At 38.4% G+C, this 25034-nt stretch overlaps 1 protein-coding gene across 1 annotated transcript in view; it reads right to left on the reverse strand.

Annotated features, from left to right (window-relative positions):
- LOC126253496 (eukaryotic translation elongation factor 1 epsilon-1) overlaps positions 1 to 18646 on the reverse strand; it is a 33036-nt gene extending 14390 nt beyond the window's left edge. The window contains exons 1-3 of the mRNA XM_049954878.1: positions 18470 to 18646; positions 16636 to 16845; positions 4257 to 4352 (exon numbers count right to left, since the gene is read on the reverse strand). Of these exons, the coding sequence (XP_049810835.1) occupies positions 4257 to 4352; positions 16636 to 16845; positions 18470 to 18565 (402 nt within the window). The 5' untranslated portion in view covers positions 18566 to 18646. The remainder of the gene's footprint in view (positions 1 to 4256; positions 4353 to 16635; positions 16846 to 18469) is intronic.
- Between the last annotated feature and the right edge of the window lie 6388 nt (positions 18647 to 25034).

The following is a 25034-nucleotide window of genomic DNA, read 5'->3' on the forward strand; positions in this document are numbered from 1 at the left end:
GGTTCCCACTTTTATATGCAAAGGACGGCTTCTGATTGGCTGGAATACGTCATAGCAACAGCAATATGGCGTGTAGTGAAGTGGTGGCAAGATAGCCAGAGTCCTGAAGAGGCAAGGAATAAAACCAGTTTTCCGACCACCTAGGAAAATTAAGGAAATGTTGAGACCAGTCAAAGATAGTCTCGGCTTAAGAGTGCCGGGAATTTATACTATTCCTTGCGAATGCGGCAAGGATTACGTGGGCCAGTCTGTAAGTACCGTTGCCGACCGCTGCATCGAGCACCAACGCCACCTGAAATACAGGTATTTGGAAAAATCAGCGGTGGCTGAACATAGTCTGCTTAACAAGCATAAGATTTTATTTGAAGAAACCAGAGTAATAGTCCACGCATCGAATTACTGGGACTCTGTGATCCGGGAAGCAGTCGAAATTAGACTTAGCGATAATAACTTTAACAGAGACAACGGCTATGCACTTAGCAACACTTGGAAGAGTGCACTGGATAAAGAAAAATCGCAGAGAAAAACTTCTCGCTGCAAGCAACGCGGGATAGTAACTACATCTATGGAAGTAGAGGGCACCACTTCACTATGCGCCATATCGCTGTTGTTGTTGTTGTTGTTGTGGTCTTCAGTCCTGAGACTGGTTTGATGCAGCTCTCCATGCTACTCTATCCTGTGCAAGCTTCTTCATCTCCCAGTACCTACTGCAACCTACATCCTTCTGAATTTGCTTAGTGTATGCATCTCTTGGTCTCCCCCTACGATTTTTACCCTCCACGCTGCCCTCCAATACTAAATTGGTGATCCCTTGATGCCTCAGAACATGTCCTACCAACCGATCCCTTCTTCTGGTCAAGTTGTGCCACAAACTCCTCTTCTCCCCAATCCTGTTCAGTACCTCCTCATTAGTTATGTGATCTACCCATCTAATCTTCAGCATTCTTCTGTAGCACCACATTTCGAAAGCTTCTATTCTCTTCTTGTCCAAACTATTTATCGTCCATGTTTCACTTCCATACATGGCTACACTCCATACAAATACTTTCAGAAAAGACTTCCTGACACTTAAATCTATACTCGATGTTAACAAATTTCTCTTCTTCAGAAACGCTTTCCTTGCCATTGCCAGTCTACATTTTATATCCTCTCTACTTCGACCATCATCAGTTATTTTGCTCCCCAAATAGCAAAACTCCTTTACTACTTTAAGTGTCTCATTTCCTAATCTAATACCCTCAACATCACCCGACTTAATTCGACTACATTCCATTATCCTCGTTTTGCTTTTGTTGATGTTCATCTTATATCCTCCCTTCAAGACACCATCCATTCCATTCAACTGCTCTTCCAAGTCCTTTGCTGTCTCTGACAGAATTACAATGTCATCGGCGAACCTCAAAGTTTTTATTTCTTCTCCATGGATTTTAATACCTACTCCGAATTTTTCTTTTGTTTCCTTTACTGCTTGCTCAATATACAGATTGAATAACATCGGGGAGAGGCTACAACCCTGTCTTACTCCTTTCCCAACCACTGCTTCCCTTTCCTGTCCCTCAACTCTTATAACTGCCATCTGGTTTCTGTACAAATTGTAAATAGCCTTTCGCTCCCTGTATTTTACCCCTGCCACCTTTAGAATTTGAAAGAGAGTATTCCAGTCAACATTGTCAAAAGCTTTCTCTAAGTCTACAAATGCTAGAAACGTAGGTTTGCCTTTCCTTAATCTTTCTTCTAAGATAAGTCGTAAGGTCAGTATTGCCTCACGTGTCCCAGTATTTCTACGGAATCCAAACTGATCTTCCCCGAGGTCGGCTTCTACTAGCTTTTCCATTCGTCTGTAAAGAATTCGTGTTAGTATTTTGCAGCTGTGGCTTATTAAACTGATTGTTCGGTAATTCTCACATCTGTCAACACCTGCTTTCTTTGGGATTGGAATTATTATATTCTTCTTGAAGTCTGAGGGTATTTCGCCTGTTTCATACATCTTGCTCACCAGATGGTAGAGTTTTGTCAGGACTGGCTCTCCCAAGGCCGTCAGTAGTTCCAATGGAATGTTGTCTACTCCGGGGGCCTTGTTTCGACTCAGGTCTTTCAGTGCTCTGTCAAACTCTTCACGCAGTATCGCATCTCCCATTTCATCTTCATCTACATCCTCTTCCATTTCCATAATATTGTCCTCAAGTACATCGCCCTTGTATAGACCCTCTATATACTCCTTCCACCTTTCTGCTTTCCCTTCTTTGCTTAGAACTGGGTTTCCATCTGAGCTCTTGATATTCATACAAGTGGTTCTCTTATCTCCAAAGGTCTCTTTAATTTTCCTGTAGGCAGTATCTATCTTACCCCTAGTAAGATAAGCCTCTACATCCTTACATTTGTCCTCTAGCCATCCCTGCTTAGCCATTTTGCACTTCCTGTCGATCTCATTTTTGAGACGTTTGTATTCCTTTTTGCCTGCTTCATTTACTGCATTTTTATATTTTCTCCTTTCATCAATTAAATTCAATATTTCTTCTGTTACCCAAGGATTTCTACTAGCCCTCGTCTTTTTACCTACTTGATCCTCTGCTGCCTTCACTACTTCATCCCTCAAAGCTACCCATTCTTCTTCTACTGTATTTCTTTCCCCCATTCCTGTCAATTGTTCCCTTATGCTCTCCCTGAAACTCTGTACAACCTCTGGTTCTTTCAGTTTATCCAGGTCCCATCTCCTTAAATTCCCACCTTTTTGCAGTTTCTTCAGTTTTAATCTACAGCTCATAACCAATAGATTGTGGTCAGAGTCCACATCTGCCCCTGGAAATGTCTTACAATTTAAAACCTGGTTCCTAAATCTCTGTCTTACCATTATATAATCAATCTGATACCTTTTAGTATCTCCAGGGTTCTTCCATGTATACAACCTTCTATCATGATTCTTAAACCAAGTGTTAGCTATGATTAAATTGTGCTCTGTGCAAAATTCTACCAGGCGGCTTCCTCTTTCATTTCTTAGCCCCAATCCATATTCACCTACTGCGTTTCCTTCTCTCCCTTTTCCTACACTCGAATTCCAGTCACCCATAACTATTAAATTTTCGTCTCCCTTCACAATCTGAATAATTTCTTTTATTTCATCATACATTTCTTCAATTTCTTCGTCATCTGCAGAGCTGGTTGGCATATAAACTTGTACTACTGTAGTAGGTGTGGGCTTCGTATCTATCTTGGCCACAATAATGCGTTCACTAAGCTGTTTGTAGTAGCTTACCCGCGTTCCTATTTTCCTATTCATTATTAAACCTACTCCTGCATTACCCCTATTTGACTTTGTGTTTATAACCCTGTAGTCACCTGACCAGAAGTCTTGTTCCTCCTGCCACCGAACTTCACTAATTCCCACTATATCTAACTTTAACCTATCCATTTCCCTTTTCAAATTTTCTAACCTACCTGCCCGATTAAGGGACCTGACATTCCACGCTCCGATCCGTAGAACGCCAGTTTTCTTTCTCCTGATAACGACATCCTCTTGAGTAGTCCCCGCCCGGAGATCCGAATGGGGGACTATTTTACCTCCGGAATATTTTACCCAAGAGGACGCCATCATCATTTAATCATACAGTAAAGCTGCATGCCCTCGGGAAAGATTACGGCCGTAGTTTCCCCTTGCTTTCAGCCGTTCGCAGTACCAGCACAGCAAGGCCGTTTTGGTTATTGTTACAAGGCCAGATCAGTCAATCATCCAGACTGTTGCCCTTGCAACTACTGAAAAGGCTGCTGCCCCTCTTCAGGAACCACACGTTTGTCTGGCCTCTCAACAGATACCCCTCCGTTGTGGTTGTACCTACGGTACGGCTATCTGTATCGCTGAGGCACGCAAGCCTCCCCACCAACGGCAAGGTCCATGGTTCATGGGGGGGATCGCTGTTGCTATGACGTATTCCAGCCAATCAGAAGCCATCCTTTGCATATAAAAGTGGGAACCTCGCTAGTTCACGACAGTCAGTTTTAGCCCTGATGACGACCATGGAGGTAGTGGTCGAAAGCTTGGAGTTTTATCCTGAATTGACGCGGCATGTACACCGAGAAATTTTTACTCATAATACCTGTAATAATTATCAAAAACAAAATAATGTCAGTGTTCACTAGCTTCTTCAGTGTTTCAGAACTAGCATGCAAAGTAACACGACCGTCACCAGTGTGCTCGAAACATTTAATCCAAGGACTTTATTCTAACGATGAAATTAAAGTAATTTTTGTTTAGTACTCACCATAACATCATACAACAGATGGTAATACATCTTGTCCACTAAAGTTTGATGATATGAGACAAAAAATGTTTTGTCTGCCAAGAAACTATTCAGTTCCTGAAAAAATATTGACATAAATGTGTGTACAACATGTACCAGTTGACTAACAAATGTACCACACAATGAAAAGTACAAACAAGACATTTTACATTTATTTTTAATTAGATTATATTTGTCTTTCTAATATTTGTTAGGAATCATATTGGTGCAATAATTAATGTGTTCCACTCAAAACTGTATTGAGCTCATTCTATTCCCCTGCTGAAACTGCTGACCCCCCTCCCCATTTCATAAAACTACATGGATTCAGAAAAGTTTATAATTTTTTTCATGGGTTATATAAAAACAAAGCAAACTGAACACTATTACTTAAATCAACTGTACTGATGAAAAAATATTTGCATGCAGCAAATGAAATATATCATTGCAGTTAGTACACTAAAAATTGTATAAACTTTCTAAAAATGTTGAAATTAAAACAAAAACTGTATCTTATTTTTTATGGCAGCTACTGTACATTGGTTTTTGTATGACATATAATGAAGAAAAGATTTTAATTTCTCCTCATAAATTACTAATAGCGTACAATTATTAATAATAAATTAAAAAAATGTGTTACAATTAAGAATTGAGAAAATTTATTTATTACAATTTTACTTGGCATTTCCTTGCTTTGACCAAAGCAAATTCATTGATTATGCACGTGAAGTCAAGTTTGACAGCTGTGTCGTATTCTATCAGTAATATAGCTAAATTCTGCAGTCTTCTTTTACCCACAGTCAACCATAAGCAGATTTTTTTATCGTTTTTAACTTGTTGAAACCGAGTTCACAAAATGCTGCAGATGAAGATGATGACGACGACAATGATAACAAAGACTTAAAGGTACTCAGCTACGAGAGTATAGTTTCTCTATACAGCTGAAGTCTGTGAAACAGGGTACAAATAAGTTGTCCGTTTGCTAATATTAATAATTTTCTCATCCTGAATATCTTTCAAGTTTCATTTTCATGAGTTTGATTACAAGGAGAAGCAGTACACCCAGCAGTGGTGGTGAAGATTGTTAGATCTGGAAGGAAAGGGGGCAATGTGTGTCATGGTGAAGTTACATGCCCCTCAGGGCAGTGAATTATCCTCCCCTCTATGTTTGCCCACCACTAACACCACACAAAATATATGAGGGACATGCATAAAATAGTTTGATATGCCAGTCCAATGACTAAAGACTTTAGATTTTACTACAGTATCTACTCACACTCTCTCTCTCTCTCTCTCTCTCTCTCTCTCTCTCTCTCTCAAGAAACCAACAGCTGTTGTCTTCAGCAAGCATTAGAGGTAGATATTTTGTTCATATGTGGGTCCACAGTCTCCAAGAATTTTGTGAAAGAAAACACTACCTGTAATACACTCTATAGTTATCCTTTTTTTATTAAAGATAACTACACAGCCTACTACCGACAATGTTTTCTTCCACAAAATTCGAGACAGAGGTACATCTAATTTCAGTTTACATCATAGGTCTGTTAGGATGGTGCATTTTTTGAGTATATGAAGTACCATCAAAGGTGCTTCATACACACACAATGGGGAGGGGGGAGTCCTCTTGTTGCAAGACAGTTTGGTGGTTACCAACATGTAAGACGACAGATAATTTGCAAGGTGCCTAGAGTAAAGTTCGCCACTCTTAGTAGCCTATTCGACCATCCAGAGTTTGTTGTACATGCAGTATATTGCCTTTCTGTGTCCCAAGCCCTCAAGATACAGTGTCTGAGATGTGACAAAAAATCAGTGCCTAAGGCTCTCAGTTGCAATGTTTCCATTGTGGTTGCAAGCTCAGCAAGTCTGTTGGCAAGTTCACTGCCTAAGATACCTATGTGGCTCAGTGTACAAAGAAAAGATTGAGAGATTCCTGCTCCATGGCAGTTGTAGAGCAGGTCATGAATGTTGAAGACCAGCACATTTCATGGAGAGCATTGGTCTACTGCTTATAGTCTGCTCAAGGAATCACTACATACAACAAAGTTCCGTTTGACAGAGTCTCATATGTTGGAGATCTCATAATATGGCCGTCAATTCTGCAGTAAATGTACTACACACACTCAGAAGACAGTGTTGCTCATAAACTCCTGCATCAACACAGCCATAACAAACATGGTCACTGACCTAAGAAACATCTGTACATATGATTTCATTAGCTGGATATTCATGGTATACAGATTTCTGCTGTAATTCCCTTGGTGCCACAGGGCATGCCCATCCTTATTACTGGCCTAGGAACATATCACAAGTGAGTGAGATGTGGTTCTTCGCATACAAGCAAGTGGAGGAAGTTGGGAGTTCTCTACACAAGTCCTCAAACGGTACCTCAGCTGGTTTACGGTTTCAGAGGTGGTTCACAAGCAGCTGGAGTCTGTCATTTCAGAACAAAATGGGAGTATCAAACATGTTCCAGTTGCTGGTTGACAGTGACCACATAGTTTATCAAGAAGAGCGAATGTCATACTCTCAGACAAGCGATACGTGCTTCCACGAGGAAGCCCATATGAAAAGCTCCATTTGACAGTCTTTATCACGGAATACAGGGTCCAATAAACATAGTACAGATTGTGCTGCTGAACAATAAGCAAATACATCCCTAATCTGAAGGAGATAAAATCAGTATTTCATAAAATCTTAATAAAACCACTCGATCCATTCTCAAAGAGGCGTTGCTAAGAAAATGGCTGTGTGTTCTGCCCTCCTCCATCATATAAATGTTAAATATTTCTTTGTGAAACCAAATAACTAACTTGATGCTACATCATGGGTACAACACTTTCTTTGCAGCACTTCATTAGCTTAGGCCAATTTCATTAACACCTCTAAAAGCCACAAAAACTCATAATCTATTTCTCTGAGAAGGATCACTACACCTGCTGCTGTTTCAGCAGTCCACTTGTCATTTTAGCGCATTTTGAAAAACTGACATTCAAATCTTAACATACAAGATATAAATCACATGCCACTGACTGACACTGACATCATGCGGCTCATGTGTGCTCTCTTTCAATCTTGTTCACCCACTGCTGCTCAATCAGCAGCAGCAGTTTTGCAACTGGGGTCAGCACAGCTGTTCCAAGCTTCATCGTCAGCCAGATGGGTAATGGTACATCATTTTAACATATATTCTTTTTAATTTTAGTTTTTATCTTTCCCCTATATTATCTGAAGGTGGCCTACTACTACAGGCAGAAACCAGTCATACTTTTAATAAATGACTGTGCAATCGAGACTGTTTTTTCTTTTTTTACTTACCTACAGATCACTGTTTCCCAATAATATTATCTAAAATTATAAGTGTTTTTCTTCTATTTTTCACGGCATATAGCAAAACATGTAATGAATGAACAGCAGTAATTTTAGTTTGCAATATAGGCACAGGTTTATTGTTTTTACTCCAAGAGCTCATGTTCAAACATGATTCAAGAATCATTTTGCTTCCTCCAACATATTGATCTTATAACGACTACAGCAGTAAAATTGAAAAATCTGAGCAGTCTTGTCAACTTTCCTTTCAGTATCTCATCCATAAATTGAACAGGAAGGAAACAAATCCTGCCATATGCTCTATGGTGGCATACAAAGTGAAAATATATATGTAATTCAAAACTCTTTGACATAAAGCATCAATGTGTGAATGGTATAAGCATGAAATGACCATGTTACCCACACTAACAGATTGAATAGTGTATCTCCCCCTCCTCGCTCAAAGCTTCCTTGCAGCTGTCCATCGAGAATGTGAAACGAGCAAGTTGGAATGTAATCCGTGTGTTATGTTTTCTGCACCAAAGAATAACTAGAATTTTCTGCTCCTTTAATTCTACTTGTTTATCTCATATAGCTGCATAAACTACAGGTAATCTGTACAGGAATATGTAAAATTTTTATGCAAAATCTCCATTACATCGAGCGAGGTGGCGCAGTGGTAGCACACTGGACTCTCATTCAGGAGGACGACAGTTCAATCCCCCATCCGGCCATCCTGATTAGGTTTTCCGTGATTTCCCTAAATCGCTCCAGGCAAATGCTGGGATGGTTCCTTTGAAAGGGCACGGCCGACTTCCTTCCCCATCCTTCCCTAATCCGATGAGACCGATGACCTCGCTGTGGGGTCTCTTCCCCCAAACAATCCAATCCAATCTCCATTACACTTATATTTCAGTTATTTATATTTATATTCCTGATTACAGTGATGCAATTGGTTTTACTAGAAGCTCAAGTAAGTAAAATATGCAGCTAACTCAAGTTAAGACATCATCATATGATGATAAAACATTGTGAACAAATAAGCAGCAAAGGAGGCATTGTTAGCAGACATTCCTGACTTTCCGAGAACATATTTGGAATTATCTGAAATTAATTAACTTATGAAATAACTGATATTAAAAGTTCGGACCCTCAAAATATCAATCGCCTATTTTGCTTTAATTACTGCTAGTTGGTGAACTTCAGCAATATAATTTCATTGCTGTATTTTTTCTGAATCAGACAACACCTCTTGCTAATTAAGTCAGTTGTTAATTAAGATTATGAATAATTTAGAATCATAAATTATTTAGTTCAAGATGGATGCCCTACTCATAATTGGGAGATTTCAGAAAAATGCGTACTAATGTTATATTTATTGTTGTGAATTACTAATCCGAACCATATTTGGGATTACTGAAGAATGGGATACAATGCATCAGCTTTGACCAATGATGTCAGAAGTTACCAGAGATGATGTAGTGCACAGATTTAACAGCAAAGACAAATGTTCAGAAACAAAGGAACGCAGAACAGAGAAAACAATGGAAAACATATCACGTACATCCATATTTCAAACACCATGTTAAATATAGTGCTTCTCTGAGTCCTAATATCTTATAGCTCAATTGAAGCATAGGGTGGTTGTTGTTGTGGTCTTCAGTCCTGAGACAGGTTTGATGCAGCTCTCCAGGCTACTCTATCCTGTGCAAGCTTCATCTCCCAGTACCTACTGCAGCCTACATCCTTCTGAATCTGCTTAATGTATTCATCTCTTGGTCTCCCTCTACGATTTTTACCCTCCACGCTGCCCTCCAATACTAAATTTGTGATCCCTCGATATCTCATAACATGTCCTACCACCCGATCCCTTCTTCTAGTCAAGTTGTGCCACAAGCTCCTCTTCTCCCCCATCCTATTCAATACCTCCTCATTAGTTATGTGATCTACCCATCTAATCTTCAGCATTCTTCTGTAGCACCACATTTCGAAAGCTTCTATTCTCTTCTTGTCTAAACTATTTATCGTCCACGTTTCACTTCCATACATGGCTACACTCCATACAAATACTTTCAGAAACGACTTCCTGACACTTAAATCTATACTCGATGTTAAAAAATTTCTCTTCTTCAGAAACGCTTTCCTTGCCATTGCCAGTCTACATTTTATATCCTCTCTACTTCGACCATCGTCAGTTATTTTGCTCCCCAAATAGCAAAACTCCTTTACTACTTTAAGTGTCTCATTTCCTAATCTAATTCCCTCAGCATCACCCGATTTAATTCGACTACATTCCATTATTCTAGTTTTGCTTTTGTTGATGTTCATCTTGTAACGCTGGAAATGCATATCGTCCTATTTCCATCTATTGCACTGCAAATTTTTTTCCTTATTTTGTTACCTGAAGATATAACATTTCTGTGTCTTTGTATATTGTAATTGTTTTACTATTTTTATATATTTATGCATTTATGTCGATTTATAATTGGTTTGTTTTGTGAATATTATTTGTATTTATACGCTGGGTCTGGCCTAGGGAAAATTATGCTATCGAACGAATACATCAATAGGTCGTGTGGAGAACCCAAGTGTTTAGGATCTTTGGTAGTGTTAACTCTACCACGTGGAGCGCGGGCAGAGCAGGGAGAGAGTGGCTGGGGTAGTGCAGTGGAGCAGGTGTGTTGTGTGACGCTCCCGCGAGTTGCCGCGCTTTCTGGGTTGGGCAGCATGTAATTGCGCTCGACTTGCTATGATAGTTTCTGACACGGTGTCGCGGACAGGACGCATTAGCTGGCGCACATCAAGAGCCCGTTTCGCCTGGTGACAGTGTCGAGAAGAAAGTGCGCCAACATCCAGCTTCTGCAACAGCGACGGCCAACAATGAGTGACTGTCGCCACCTCCTCGATCGACGGCTTCAAACCTTCAATGAACCAACAAGGAAGACTGGAAGCACGTAAAGTTTTGGAACTGTATGCCAGACCTCAGCTTGTCAAACTGTTCAAATTACAAAATTACAGCAACTTAGCATGAACCGTTGTTGCTCATTGTCCCAATTGCATTACCTAGCAGGGTCCCTTCCTTTTCCGGAATGAACCCGAGTGTCGTTGAAATTCAAACGCCAGCATCACTCGATTTCACTGCTTTAATTTCAAAGTTCAGTTAAGGTACTCATAGCTGGCTACAATATTTAGATTACACAAGCACAAATTAAGAGTGCGAGTTTTGTTACCATATTTTAGCTTACCTGTGACTGCAGCTCAGCTTGGTACATACTAAATTTTACTATTGTTAATTGTTCAGAATCATTTAATTCAAGTTCAAAGTTAAATCTCTTATTTCTAAATTGCGTAGATTCAAGTAGCTTTTCAAATGATTGTTGAGGTAGTCCAAGACTAACCGTATTTTACTGAATTTCGATGTGCTTCAGAAAGAAAGCTCACTATTAACTTCAGTCACTAAATTAACTTTTGATTTTCCGGTTTTATTAATTCTTTTGCTAAATTAAGTCAGAGTGTAGCGAAATTTATTACATCTGACAAACTTTCAGTTTTCACACTACACGTGTCAACCTTCAGTTGCCACACTTCTAGTGCTAATTATATGTGTAATAACCTTTCTTTTTCAGTTACTATAGTAACTGTCCTTAGGACTGGCGACCGTAATTTCCCCCAAATCTCAAATATCTAATTACCGCTAGTTAATTGTTAACGTAACGGCCGCACATTTACTTTCTTTATTAACTTTACCCCTTTTCAAAATTAATTTCCACCAGTTTCATTTGCATTTTTCCTTTCCTTTAGATGTAACCCTTTCCTCCCTCTTTACCGACAGATTAACTTCGGTGACTATTGCTTTTCCCAAATTTCCATTAGGTACACGCGGTTTAATTTTTCACTGTCATTAAGGACGATAAGTGAGGGGGAGGTTACAATCTTGTACCCTCGTTTCAACACACTATCCATTCTATTCAACTGCTCTTCCAAGTCCTTTGCTGTCTCTGACAGAATTACAATGTCATCGGCGAACCTCAAAGTTTTTATTTCTTCTCCATGGACTTTAATACCTACTCCGAATTTTTCTTTTGTTTCCTTTACTGCTTCCTCAATATACAGATTGAATAACATCGGGGAGAGGCTACAACCCTGTCTCACTCCTTTCCCAACCACTGCTTCCATTTCATACCCCTCGACTCTTATAACTGCCATCTGCTTTCTGTACAAATTGTAAATTGCCTTTCGCTCCCTGTATTTTACCCCTGCCACCTTCAGAATTTGAAAGAGAGTATTCCAATCAACATTGTCAAAAGCTTTCTCTAAGTCTACAAAAGCTAGAAACGTAGTTTGCCTTTCCTTAATCTTTCTTCTAAGATAAGTCGTAGGGTCAGTATTGCCTCACGTGTTCCAACATTTCTACGGAATCCAAACTGATCTTCCCTGAGATCGGCTTCTATCAGTTTTTCCATTCGTCTGTAAAGAAGCACAGGGTATTTGTGCATAAAATAAAGGAAAAAAAGTGACAGAAGTAACATTAGCATGGAATACCTCAGTTGACATGTATGAGTTGTATCCCAAACTTCAGTTTATCTGTGTAGGTTAACTGTGGTATGAGATACAAATTTAATGTACATTGACTTATTTGCCTTTGCTGTCACTAGTATCCTGTTCTTCAGTTGACCTATGCAGGTCAGCTGAAATATGTGATACACATTTTAAAGGTGTTGCTTTTTTCGCTCCACTACTACTAGCATCCTATTCTTTAGTTGATACTAGCACTAGCGAAGGTGGAAAAACCGAAATGCACACACACACACACACACACACACACACACACACACACACACACACGTCCATGCCCAAGGGAGGACTCAAACCTCCGGCGAGAGGGGCCACGCAATCAGTGACATGGCGTCTCTAACCGCACGGCCACTGCATGCAGCCAAAAAGACCGACATATGTAAAACTTATATCCCATACTTCAGTTGTCCCATATAGGTAAACTATCGAAGATGAAGGAATCGATGTATGTAACACTGGCATCCTGTACCTCAGCTGAACTACATGAAGTTGGAAAAAAGTGACATACATAAAATTTGTATCGCATACTTCAGTTGCCTATAGGGTCAACTGCATGTGAGACAATTTTTTTTTCACCTGGAAAATTATCACAGTATTACTAACAATAGCAAAAAATCCAACAACAGTAAAATTTGTATCCCACTCCTGATTTGAGCTATATACGTAAACAGAAGTATGGGATACACATTTTCCTTATGTCAGTCTTTTCATCTTCGATTGTACTGGCATGGACTGAAAAATATCGTAGTAATACTAATGCTATAGAAGGCGAAAAAACTTACCATACACAAACTCCTCTGAAAAAACCAAAGCTGGCCTTGAGAGATGTCAACAAAAATCGCACGCACCCCCCCCCCCCCACACACACACACACACAAAGAAAGACAACATCACAAAAAACAAACATACATACACACATATAAATCCAGAAAAGAAAATAATAATAAATATAACCACAGAAAAGACATTGCCAAACATAAGAAAATGAACAATGATGCACCAACCACAAAAACTCCAAATCAATATCTTAACCATCCCGACCAAACCCACTCTTTTCCTTAATTATGACTGACCCCCGACACCACATACCAACATGAAATTAACTAACAAATTTTGGAGGATACATTTGCCCAAAACGTTTAAGGAAAACAAACTGGCAATATGTATTGGGTACACAGCACCTCCAAGAATATTCATCTAAATGGCTCTGTAGTATTGAAATGCATCATTTCCCCCTCCCTACAACAGATTTTATGAATGACCAATAACCTTCTATACTCTTGGTACAAGCCCCAGTAGTTAAACTTCAGAATTCAGTGTCATTATTCATGAGAAGATGCTGAAAATCCCTATTCCCCACATCCCTATATGAAGAAAACCCATCTGGAATAACTGAAGAACCCTCGGCAACATGTCCTTCAATTAATTTCACCAATATTTTTCCGTTCCATTAGGAACCACTTTAAAAACTACATCATCAGACTCTGGGCCTGAAATTCTAGCACCCCCAATCCATAAACCCACTGTAGGTTTCCCCTTTTACACTTGGTTTTGCCAAAAACAGACTCATCAATTTCAAGGATGACACTTACCACCCCCCCCCCCCCCCCGCCGCCCAAAGGGTACGTTATATATTTCCCACACACTTCCCTACAGAACAAAACCAGTCTAGAGTGACACGCTCACCCACGCAACATTCAGGTACACACAACCAAACAGAATACCTCAAATACCAAAATATGTAATTTTTATTATATCCCTCAAGACCAGCTTCAATTTCTCAAATCATAAATCATGTTCCTCATTGAATTGAATGCCATACTCAATCTTTGGTACACCTCCATATAAATAAATCATGTCTATGAGATGCTGACACACTTATCACATGCATATTTTTGCCGAACTCACAACATCTATCATAATCAGCAATAAGGACACATACTTGCAAAAGCCAAATGAAGGAGATTTCTACAAACAAAAATCGAAAAAGTAAAAACTGTCCAGAATGAAAATCAATTCTTCTAAATTGTCTCAAACTCACTAAGAATGGAAATAAGTACCAAACAAATTGGAATGAACAAATGATTTAAACTAATAGAAGCAACAAGAATCTTACACAATGTCTAGCCCTGTCTTTTCAAAACACATTCATTTATTTCAGTTTACAATAATGATGCTTTGCCACAGAAGATAACCAATTTATTACCTATGGCTCAAAAATAAAGACATTAATATCTACGAGTAAAGTATGACACCACTGGTCAAAGTTTGGACCCTCAACATTTCAATCACCTGTTTCAGTTTAATGACCACAAGTTTCTAAACTTTAGCAATATAATTTCATTGCTGTATTTTTTTCTGAATCAAACAACATCTCTTATCAATTAATTAAGTTGGTAACTAAGATTATGAATAATTTAGAATCATAAATTGTTTATTTCAAGATGGATGTCATACTCGTAATGGGGGGATTTCAGAAAATAATAATAATAATAATAATAATAATAATAATAATAATGTTACATATACTTTTGTGAATTACTAAACTGAAACATTTTTTAAAAACCAAACTTTAGTAAAGACTTAGAATCCATGCAAAATAGTAAAGTGTAGCCTTTAAGTTTTCCAAGGACATGCAACTCCACTTCATGATTTCTGTTGATGACATCCTCTTGGATAAAATATTCCAGTGTTAAATAGTTCCAAATTCGCATCTCTGAGCAGGGATAGATTGAAGATAGATTATACTGACAATTAGTGAAGTGGGGTGCCAGTGAGAACACGACTTCCAGCTGCAGGAGTACAAAGTTATCAACAGAAATTCAGATTGGGCAATGAAGAAGTAGGTCTAATACTGAATGACAAAACAGAGATGTGTGTGAGCTATGATGAACAGCATATTGAACACAATATCAAAGCCACGACGTAAACAACATTTGTACAGGTTTATACGCCTACTAACCCTGCAAATGATAAGAGAGACTGAAGAATGTATGAGTAGATAAAATGTTGTTGTTGTTGTGGTCTTCAGTCCTGAGACTGGTTTGATGCAGCTCTCCATGCTAATCTATCCTGTGCAAGCTCCTTCACCTCCCAGTACTTACTGCAACCTACATCCTTCTGAATCTGCTTAGTTTATTCATCTCTTGGTCTCCCTCTATGATTTTTACCCTCCACACTGCCCTTCAATGCTAAATTTGTGATCCCTTGATGCCTCAGAACATGTCCTACCAACCGGTCCCTTCTTCTTGTCAAGTTGTGCCACAAACTTCTCTTCTCCCCAATCCTATTCAATAGCTCCTCATTAGTTACGTGATCTACCCACCTTATCTTCAGCATTCTTCTGTAGCACCACAATACTGTCACATTTGACAGTCAGTCATGAACTTTAAATACCACTATTATCACTATGTAAACTTGATACTTAATCTTCCAGTTCGGTGTGGAGAGCATTCTGTTTCCTGTGTGCTGGTCCACAGTATCCTTTCTTCCAGGAGTGCTAGCCCAGTAAGGCATGCAGAAGAATTTCCGTGATGTTTAGAAAGTATGAGAGTGTTACTAGCAGAATTAGTGCTTTACGGCCAGGTAGCACACCAGTAATTGCACATGGAAGACAATGTTATAGGTCTGGCTCCTAGTCTGATTCACAGTTTCTTTCTGTCAGAAGACTATGTAGTTTCTCTAGATAGCACCATCAATGACTACCAGGCTGTTATCTGTTGCAAAACAAAAGCAGCTTACATGTGTACCTCACCCACATTCCTCTTACAAGATCTCATACTGCCTATATTCATTTCTACCATTACTTCCATTTCCTCTATCATATCTGCATAATTTTGACCATAGAGGTCTGGCTCCCCCCCAAATCACCACATGGAAACTTGTTTTCGACACACACAGGAATTTTCCAATGCTCTAAGACACAATAAGTACTGTTAAGTCCTGGCATATGCCAAAATCTATAACAGATGATTTGCAATTTATGTTTCAATGTCACAACCAGTTGAAACTGTCCCTTTTGCAGTCACAGACCTGTGCACATGAGCGTACCTGTTATTTATGGAAAGTTATTAAATTATGTTAATTATATACAACTACTGTATCTGTAAAAGCATGCTTCACATTCAGTTTGACATCTTATACTGTGTACTGGCAACTATGTTAGTGAAAGACAGTTATCACACATAAAAAAACTTGTCTACAATATCCAAGACACAAGAATGACAAAACGAGCAAAAGAAACAGTTAGGTCCCAGCAGCACTTTGAAAAATTTCTGACCCTATACAGCATTTTGTCAGCTGACAGTCTCTGGAGTAAATTACACTGCTGCATAGTCAAACAGGGAGTACTAGAAACGGGGAGTGTTTAACATGTTCTAAAGTAAAGAAAAAACGTAGACAAAAGATATACAATGAAAGGAATCAGCACCCCACAACATAATGTTTTGTAGTATCTACTTCTACAGTGTAGAAATTTCACCTTTAGTACACGTTGCTGCACACCAGGGGAATCCATTAAATTAATGTAGCAAACTGCATATTCAACCCACTGTCTCACACAAGCTTCTTCTTCTGCTGTTTTTCCTAGCAGTGAATTATCTGCTTTCTTAGCTAATGACAATGCAATTGTTCCAAATCCTGTAACTAGTTCATTTGGTAGTCTTCCATTGCTCAGATCCGATGCACTAATCTGTAAAGACCAGCATACCATCCATCAAATTACAGAAAAATAGGCTGAGTCATAATTTAATTAAGAGCTATAAACAGAAATCTAAAAATGTCAATATTGCTGAAGTTTCCTATTATGATACATCAAAATGCACATTAAAAAAGCAAGAATAGACTAACTAGGATTAATCACAAAAGACCCAGATTTATGAAAATGAAACTTACAAAAACACACTCAATTTCAGAAGTTTGTGTTTACCATCCACCTCAGTTCTCAGATCCTTGACATCATAACATAACCGTCTTACATTTCCTTCATACTCTGCTGAAGGCTCAAATATGACACAGCTCAAGGTGAATTTCAGCTGTGATTTATACTTCTGCACTGAGAAATTCAATCAGTAACAGCAATTCACATTTAGCAGGACTATAATCAACATTTTTGCTGCCATTTTAACTCACTGACAGACAACACTTCCGAGAAACTATCTATTCATGAATCAGTGTACTATACTGCAGAGGCACAAACTGTTTACTGTAGTCAGCCATTTTCTTATCTGTTGGCCCTTACTTTCAACATGAGTTCATTACGCACTACAGTAAACACAATGTGAAATGAGACCTAAAATATATGAACACTTAAATGAGGCCTTTCCAACTTTCTCGTTGTGGTATGGGATACATACACTTTGGAGCATCCAAACAGGTCATGGGTTTATTTCTGCACAGTTAAACTGGACCCTAAACAATTCCATCTGATATTGTACCTAAAATGCATGTAGAGCTTATTGCATTAAACACAGAAGAAATTCTGTTGTGAAGTTCCCTATTACATAAGAAGGGATACAACCTTTGCTTATGGAAATTATTACAGAGAGAACTAGAAGAAATAGCCTAAATTTCAATACTGGAAACAAATACTGGGTTTGTTATATTTGACAGTCAGGCGCAGTAGCACAACAAATCGTAAGCAGCAATGAAGAAAGTGCGCTTGCAAATGTTTGTGTTATCATGTTCCTCTTAACAACATTTGGAAGGAAACCTATCTATTTTCGACAGTTAGTATTCCTTGCTTTTATCGACGACACAGATTACTTAGGCATATGTCTGTCTACATTTTACAACACTGCAATCCCATCCAAGCTGTCTTCTCAAGTGAAAGAATTCTAAGAGGCAGAATTCATGTATATCCAGACTCCCCAAGTGCGAGGCAGAGGTACTTCACACTATACCACAGACTGGGGTTTCTTCTCGAATGAAGTACGGGAGCAATAACTGCCTCTGCAAATAACCCAATCATTTCTCTGTTGTTCCTGTGAGACCTTATCAAGCTAGATCTCAAAATCTGCAATTTTGTTTTCAGAGAGTACTTCACAGTTAACTGCCAAGTGATTATTATACAGCGTAAAAAAAAACTTCAATTCCATTAGGAACACTGCATGTGGTTTCAACTCGTGTAAGCTAAGTATCCTTCAATACACTCTCTAAACTGCAATACAATGGAAAGCAATTACAAAAACTTATCCCTGTTTGGATTCTACTGCAGTCACACACATTCTGCCAGCTCTTAAGTGAACCTGGGCTGGTACTAAGAGACAAATGTGAAAAGTCTTGAAAATACACCTGAGAAAATACAGACAGCATACCGTTACATTTCCTCCAGCATCCGATTTTAAATTAGGCGTCTCCACACCAAGGCTTCTGCATAGCTGCCGAAGTCGATTTTCATCACATAACACCATTTCAAACCTTCGTTAACTGTCAACAAACAACAACAGTACACATACTCACACAGGTTTCCGGATCAGAGATTATGATTGGGCGTTCAAGCAACTTTTTCGCCAGTCATAAAAGCAAGGGATAAAATCAGTAATTAGTACGAATTTCAGTTTTTCTGGTACGACTGTGAAAATAGCGTATCATTAAACAAATAAATATCTATACTGAGTATGTAAATTGAAAACTTCATCAATAAAAAACAAAAATAAAACTGTGATCCACACTATCTTTTTTGTTTCATGAGCTATCTTCCGCAGTATCTTAAAAATCTGATATTTGTTAATTGTAGTGAGCGCCAGTTTCGATCAACTCACTTAATATAAGGAATTCTGCTGGGAAAATCTATACGCAGTATCGCCAAGGACCCAATGTATCATCTCAACTGCCTAAAGTCAATGTTGTGCATACATCAAAATCATTTTCTAGATTTATTTCTGATTATCTCATCAAACTTAAAGAATATAAGTGTGAGATAATGTAGAAATCCTTATGAAAGCAGTAAGACATTTCTATATGTGATACACTTCATCTGTAATGGGCGAAGTTTACTTGTGAACTCCTGTGATAACTTGCATGTTGTAGCCACATGGAGGTAAACTCCATGTGCAGACACAAGATTATTTTACTTTGATTTCTTCTTTAGTGTTTGAAAGATTTGTAAGTTCTGCTGTGTGATAAATTAATGTTATAGTAGCTGTTGTAAGGTCGTTAGATTTCAGTTTTGTCAACACTTGGTCACAACAATCAAGATTTGTTATTTCGTCTATGAAAAATTTATTAAAACTGTTTCATTCTGACAGTATAGTAATTCTGTAAATACAAGCAGTTCCAGTTTCGTGTAATATATTCACATATTTGACAAAACCCTGACATATGGTCAGGATAGTGAGTATTATATCCAAATGTTTTGTTTTTATGTTATACTTTCTGACTTGTTCTACACCCATGAGAATCATCTCATTTTTGGGCCTATGGAACGAATACATAATCTAATCTAATTTTAATTATGGAGATGTGGATATAAGAAACGTGCTAGCAGAGCAGGACGGCATGAAAAAATACTACATTATGTTTCTTTTTATGGGTATAACCAATGTTCTTGATGCATTTCCGTCCTTAAAACTTTGCAGCAAAACTTAAAATTGTGTGAGTCACCTACACAGGAAGTTTGGGTTGCGCTGGGAACAACACAGTGGTTTGTCTCCCCTGCAGAACTACAGCCCAAATTTGTATTTTGTCACATGTCCTATCTGAATTCTGAAACTTACCTCTCAGCTAGTGTGTTGCTGCGCTGTCTCTAAGTTCTTCCCGTTATTCGTTTTTTGGTTGTGCGACGTAAATATGACCCGACATTGACGTTGCAATTTTCTTTTGCTTTTCTCACATTGAAGTCTGTTTCTTCCTAAGCTATTCACCTAAATACTCAGTACTTGTGTTTAAAGAATCTGGTGTAAGTTCATTTTCACCTACATATTCTGTAAAAATGGCTGTCACAGCTGAGACCAACTCAGCAAGTGTTGGGTTTTGTAATATTTGTCTTCCTACTTGGTTGAAAAGCAAAGGATACTTATTTAATGCTCACAGGTGTAAGTCCTTAAATTCTTCTCTACTGTTCCATGATCTTTATATGTATTACATCTATGATACAAGTGTAAATTTCGTAACCTACCCTCGTGTGATGTATGCAGTATATTTGAGCTACTTAGGTTCATTGCATTACAATGACAAATTCTATATCATTATATAGTGTGTATATGTGAACAAGGAAAAAAATTCCCAGATTTTCCCCAGATTTCTCACTGAAAAATATTCTTTTGCCTGAGTGAAAATACTTTTTTTCCGTGTCAAGTGACAGTATACTTTCCCATGGAACTATAAAACATAGCAGTCATTGAATGGTTATTGTTTTGTACACTGGCGTAGAACTTCCCTGCACTTCAGGAAAAATAAAAAAAAAGGAAAGCTCTTTGATGTACAGAAACATGTATGCTGCATATTTTCGTAGTACGATACACTGCATACTTTGATATTACAAAAGTATAAATTCGAATTCCACGACCACCAAGCACAGCACGTTGCTTTCCGAAGCATTGAAATTGCGATGCCGTTTTGTAAGCCAATCACAGCTCATGTCATGTGATCTCGCCAGCTAATAACGGCAGATATTCAGAGCATAGGACACGTGATGTAGTCAGCAGTTGCCAGAGAGCACCAGAAAACAGACGTTACTGCTTGTATGCAGCTACGATGGTGAAGGAAACCCATATGTTCGTACGTATAAAGCATTAAGAGATCATACATTATTTCATAAAAGAAACAGGATATCAGTGGATATTCCAATAGCATCAGGATTTCATAAACTGTACTAAAATCCATAATTCGGCTTGAAGTCCACATTTGTATTTCCAGATTTGCAATGAAGTAGGCCACAATCTGACATTAAGTGTGGTTTTCAGGATGAACATTTTCTTGGAATACCATCACTGTACCACCTCATGTTTGATACTTTATTATGGCATAATGTCATACGTGCCAGAAGATGAAAAGGTGCACTTGAAATTGAGTGAACAGTTGGAACTAGCCTATATCATGGAATAAAATGCTTCGTTTGAAATAAATTGACTGCCTCAGCGGAAAAGATTAATAAAAGACAAATTTCTTTAGCAAACCGACAAAAATAACTTCATTATTCTGTAAGGCGATTAACTTTGACCTGACAAAATCGTGGAAATAAAATCAGAAAACCTAAACCAATAATGTATTTCAGCCTTCCGTGATTATGTGAATGTATTTCAATTCACTTGTCAGTTCCCAGCCACAGAAATCCATTTTGTTTTCATTTAAAATGGGAATTATATACGAAGAGGAAACAGCAAAAACACTAAATGTAAACATGGGTCGCATGAAGACTAAACCCCTCTACATTCACTACAACTCAGACGGCTCTGCGCGAATCTGGCAGGTTGGGTGCGCCAGAAAAAAATTTCCAGTTAGCATGTGGCTTCAAGTAGCCAGAAGTGGGAGAAGTAACTGCTCATATGCCATCGAACTGCGAATGCATATGAGCAACTGCTGAGACGAATCTAATGTAAACGTTGTGATGTCAAACTGATCAGAAGCAGTTTGTTGATACAAAGTATTGCATAGTCTTCGTCCTAAGGCATTTGACACATTTTGCTGTTGGCACACACTTGTGTGTGACAGTGTTTTGTTGTTGTAAGTGGCGCATTTCCTTTGCAACTTAAGTTTTACTTTGGTTTTTTCCTTCGTTTATGTTTTATTGCTGCAGTATTATTGTGCATTAGCAGGATACAGTAATATTCTTTGTTAGAATATCAGTTCTTACCAGTCAAATACAAAAATTGAACTAAAAACTAAAACAATGAAAAATTCCAGAAATTGCAAAAAATTACCCCATTTTCCCTGGATGAAAAAATTCCCATGTTTTTCCCAGATTTCCCGATTGTCCCAGAGCATATACACCCTGTTGTAAGATGATCCCAGGAGGAATAAATAAATGTTGCAACTATATGGAGGGTTTTCTGCATACAGAAAAATAATTTAATGTGGACATATGTACTGTGCAGCTGAAACTGTAAAGAGAATATATACACATTTCCATATCATTCTATGGAAGTCACCAGCGGACAACACACTGATATTAAAAAAGGTATCATTGTACACCAGCCCACTTTGACTGCTGTCTGGCAAGAGCCTGAAGTAGGGAGAGAAAGGAAGTAGCTGTATGAAGTGAGGTCACATTACCTGATAATGTAAAGCTCTACAGTAATTTATTTTCCAGTGGCAGAATTTATGCTGCTGCACCTGGATTAGAACCACAAGTTAGTACTTTATCGTGAGACATATGAGCAAATTTCATTGTTTCTGAATTTACAAACCTGTAACTTTCCACCGAGTTGTCATGCAACTCTACAAATTTGTAGGTGTGTGCCATCTCTTACCAGGGTCATTGAATGTAGCAAATCAGAGACGTTTAACTTGAAAATGTTTTCCTTTTGTGTTGTTTACGAAAATGACCCATCAGTGTGGGATTCTTCATCCCATTCCCCCAGAATCAAACAAATAATGCCCCCCCACACACACACACCCACATCACCATCACCACAAACTTATATTAACTAGCAATCAACCTTTCCTCTCATAGAAGCTACCACCCACCTACAAATGATTCAAATAAAAATGTTTTTCACTCTAACAGCTTTTTATGCAGAACAAAAATACCTTTAAAGTTTCCACCTTCTGTTGATCCTCTGTTTTCACTAATTGAATTTGTTCCATCACCTTATTCTCGAAGATCGGAGCAACTGCTTCTCCTACACTTTTCTCGATTCTGCTAATTTCGGAATAAAAACGAGTATTTATGCTCGCAATTTCCGTCTGAACGCCTCTCATTTCCTGTTTAAGATTACCGATTTCGGTATTAATCACAACAATATCTTCTTTGATTTTATCAACTTTTGTGTTAACAACTCCAACATTGCTGTTAACAACATTAATAGCTTTGTTCTGATTGTCTAACTTCTGTTCAATTTTTTCAGACTGAGCTTCTTGCTTGGCAGAGTGAGCTTCTTGCTTGGCAGCCTGAGCTTTAATTTCTGCCGACTGACTCTTGATTTCATTAATCAAAACATTCAATAAATCAGTTAAATTCCCAGAAACTACCGGTTTTAATTCCGTAGCTGGTTCCTCTATATATGTTCCCCCGTATTGATCATCAAGGGGTACAGATTTGATTTTCGTTTCCGATTCCGAAATATTTTCTAAAGTTTGGAATTCCATTTCTGTTCTTTGTTTCGTTTCGGCGGTCGCGTCTTTCATGCTAGCCGCCTGCCCCTGAACAATGGGTTCCGCGGTGCGCGTTTCCCACTGTTCGACCGATTGTTCCGTATCCAAGTCTACCAAATTTTGGTAATTGTTGCCTTCACTCATTTTAATAATTTGCACAACCTAATGGGAATTTGGGAAAAGCAATCGTCACTGAAGTTAATCTGTCGGTAAAGAGGGAGGAAAGGGTTACATCTAAATGAAAGGAAAAATGCAAAAGAAATTGGTGGAAATTAATTTTGGGAAATGGGTAAAATTAATAAAGAAAGTAAATGTGCGGTCATTACGTAAACAATTATTGGCGTTAATTAGATATTTGAGATTTGGGGAAACTTACGGTCGCCAGTCCCATGGACAACTACTATAATAACTGAAAATGAAAGATTAATGCACATATATTTAGATCTAAAAGCGTGGCAAATGAAGGTTGACACGTGTTGTGTGAAAACTGAATGTTTGTCAGAAGTAATAAATTTTGCTACACTCTAACTTCATTTAGCAAAAGAATTAATAAAACTGGAAAATTGAAAGTTAATTTAGTGACTGAAATTAATAGTGAACTTTGTTTCTGAAGCACTACGAAATTCAACAAAATAAGGTTAGTCTTGGGCTACCTCAAAAATAATTTCAAAAGCTACTTGAATCTACGCAATTTAGAAATAAGAGATTTAACTTTGAACTTGAATTAAATGATTCTGAACAATTAACAATAGTAAAATTTAGTACGTACCAAGCTGAGCTGTAGTCACAGGTAAGCTAAAATATGGTAACAAAACTCGCACTCTTAATTTGTGCTTGTGTAATCTAAATATTGTAGCCAGCTATGAATACTTTAACTGAACTTTGAAATTAAAGTAGTGAAATGGAATGATACTACTTTAATACTGGCGTTTGAATTTCAATGGCACTCGGGTTCATTTCGGAAAAGGAAGGGACCCTGCTTGTTAATGCAATTGGGACAATGCGCAACAAAGGTTCATGCTAAGTTGCTGTAATTTTGTGATGCAACAATTTTAAAAGCGGAGGACTGCCATACAGTTCTAAAACTTTACGTGATTCCAGTCTTCCTTGTTGGTTGATTGAAGGTTTGAAGCCGTCGATCGAAGAGGTGGCGACAGTCACTCATTGTCGTCCGTCGCTGTTGCAGGAGCTGGATGTTGGCGCACCTCCTTCTCGACACGGTCACCAGGCAAACGGGCTCTTGATGTGCGCCAGCTAATGCTTCCTGTCTGTGACACCGTGTCAGAAACTATCATAGCAAGTCAAGCGCAATTACATGCTGCCAAACCCCGAAAGCGCGGCAACTCGCGGGAGCGTCACGCAACACACTTGCTCCACCGCCTACCCCTGCCAGAAACTCTATGTAGCAACCTTGAGCCAGACCCCCTCTGCTCTGCCCGCGCTCCACGCGGCAGAGTTCGCACTACCAAAGATCCTAAACACTTAGGTTCTCCAAACGACCTATCAATGTATTCGTTCGACAGCATAGTTTTCGCTAGGCAAGACCCAGCGTAAAATACAAATAATATTTACAAAACAAACCAATTATACATCGACATAGATGCATAAATATATATATACAAATAG

This window comes from Schistocerca nitens, chromosome 4 (genome assembly GCF_023898315.1).
Source record: "Schistocerca nitens isolate TAMUIC-IGC-003100 chromosome 4, iqSchNite1.1, whole genome shotgun sequence".
NCBI classification, from domain to species: domain Eukaryota; kingdom Metazoa; phylum Arthropoda; class Insecta; order Orthoptera; family Acrididae; genus Schistocerca; species Schistocerca nitens.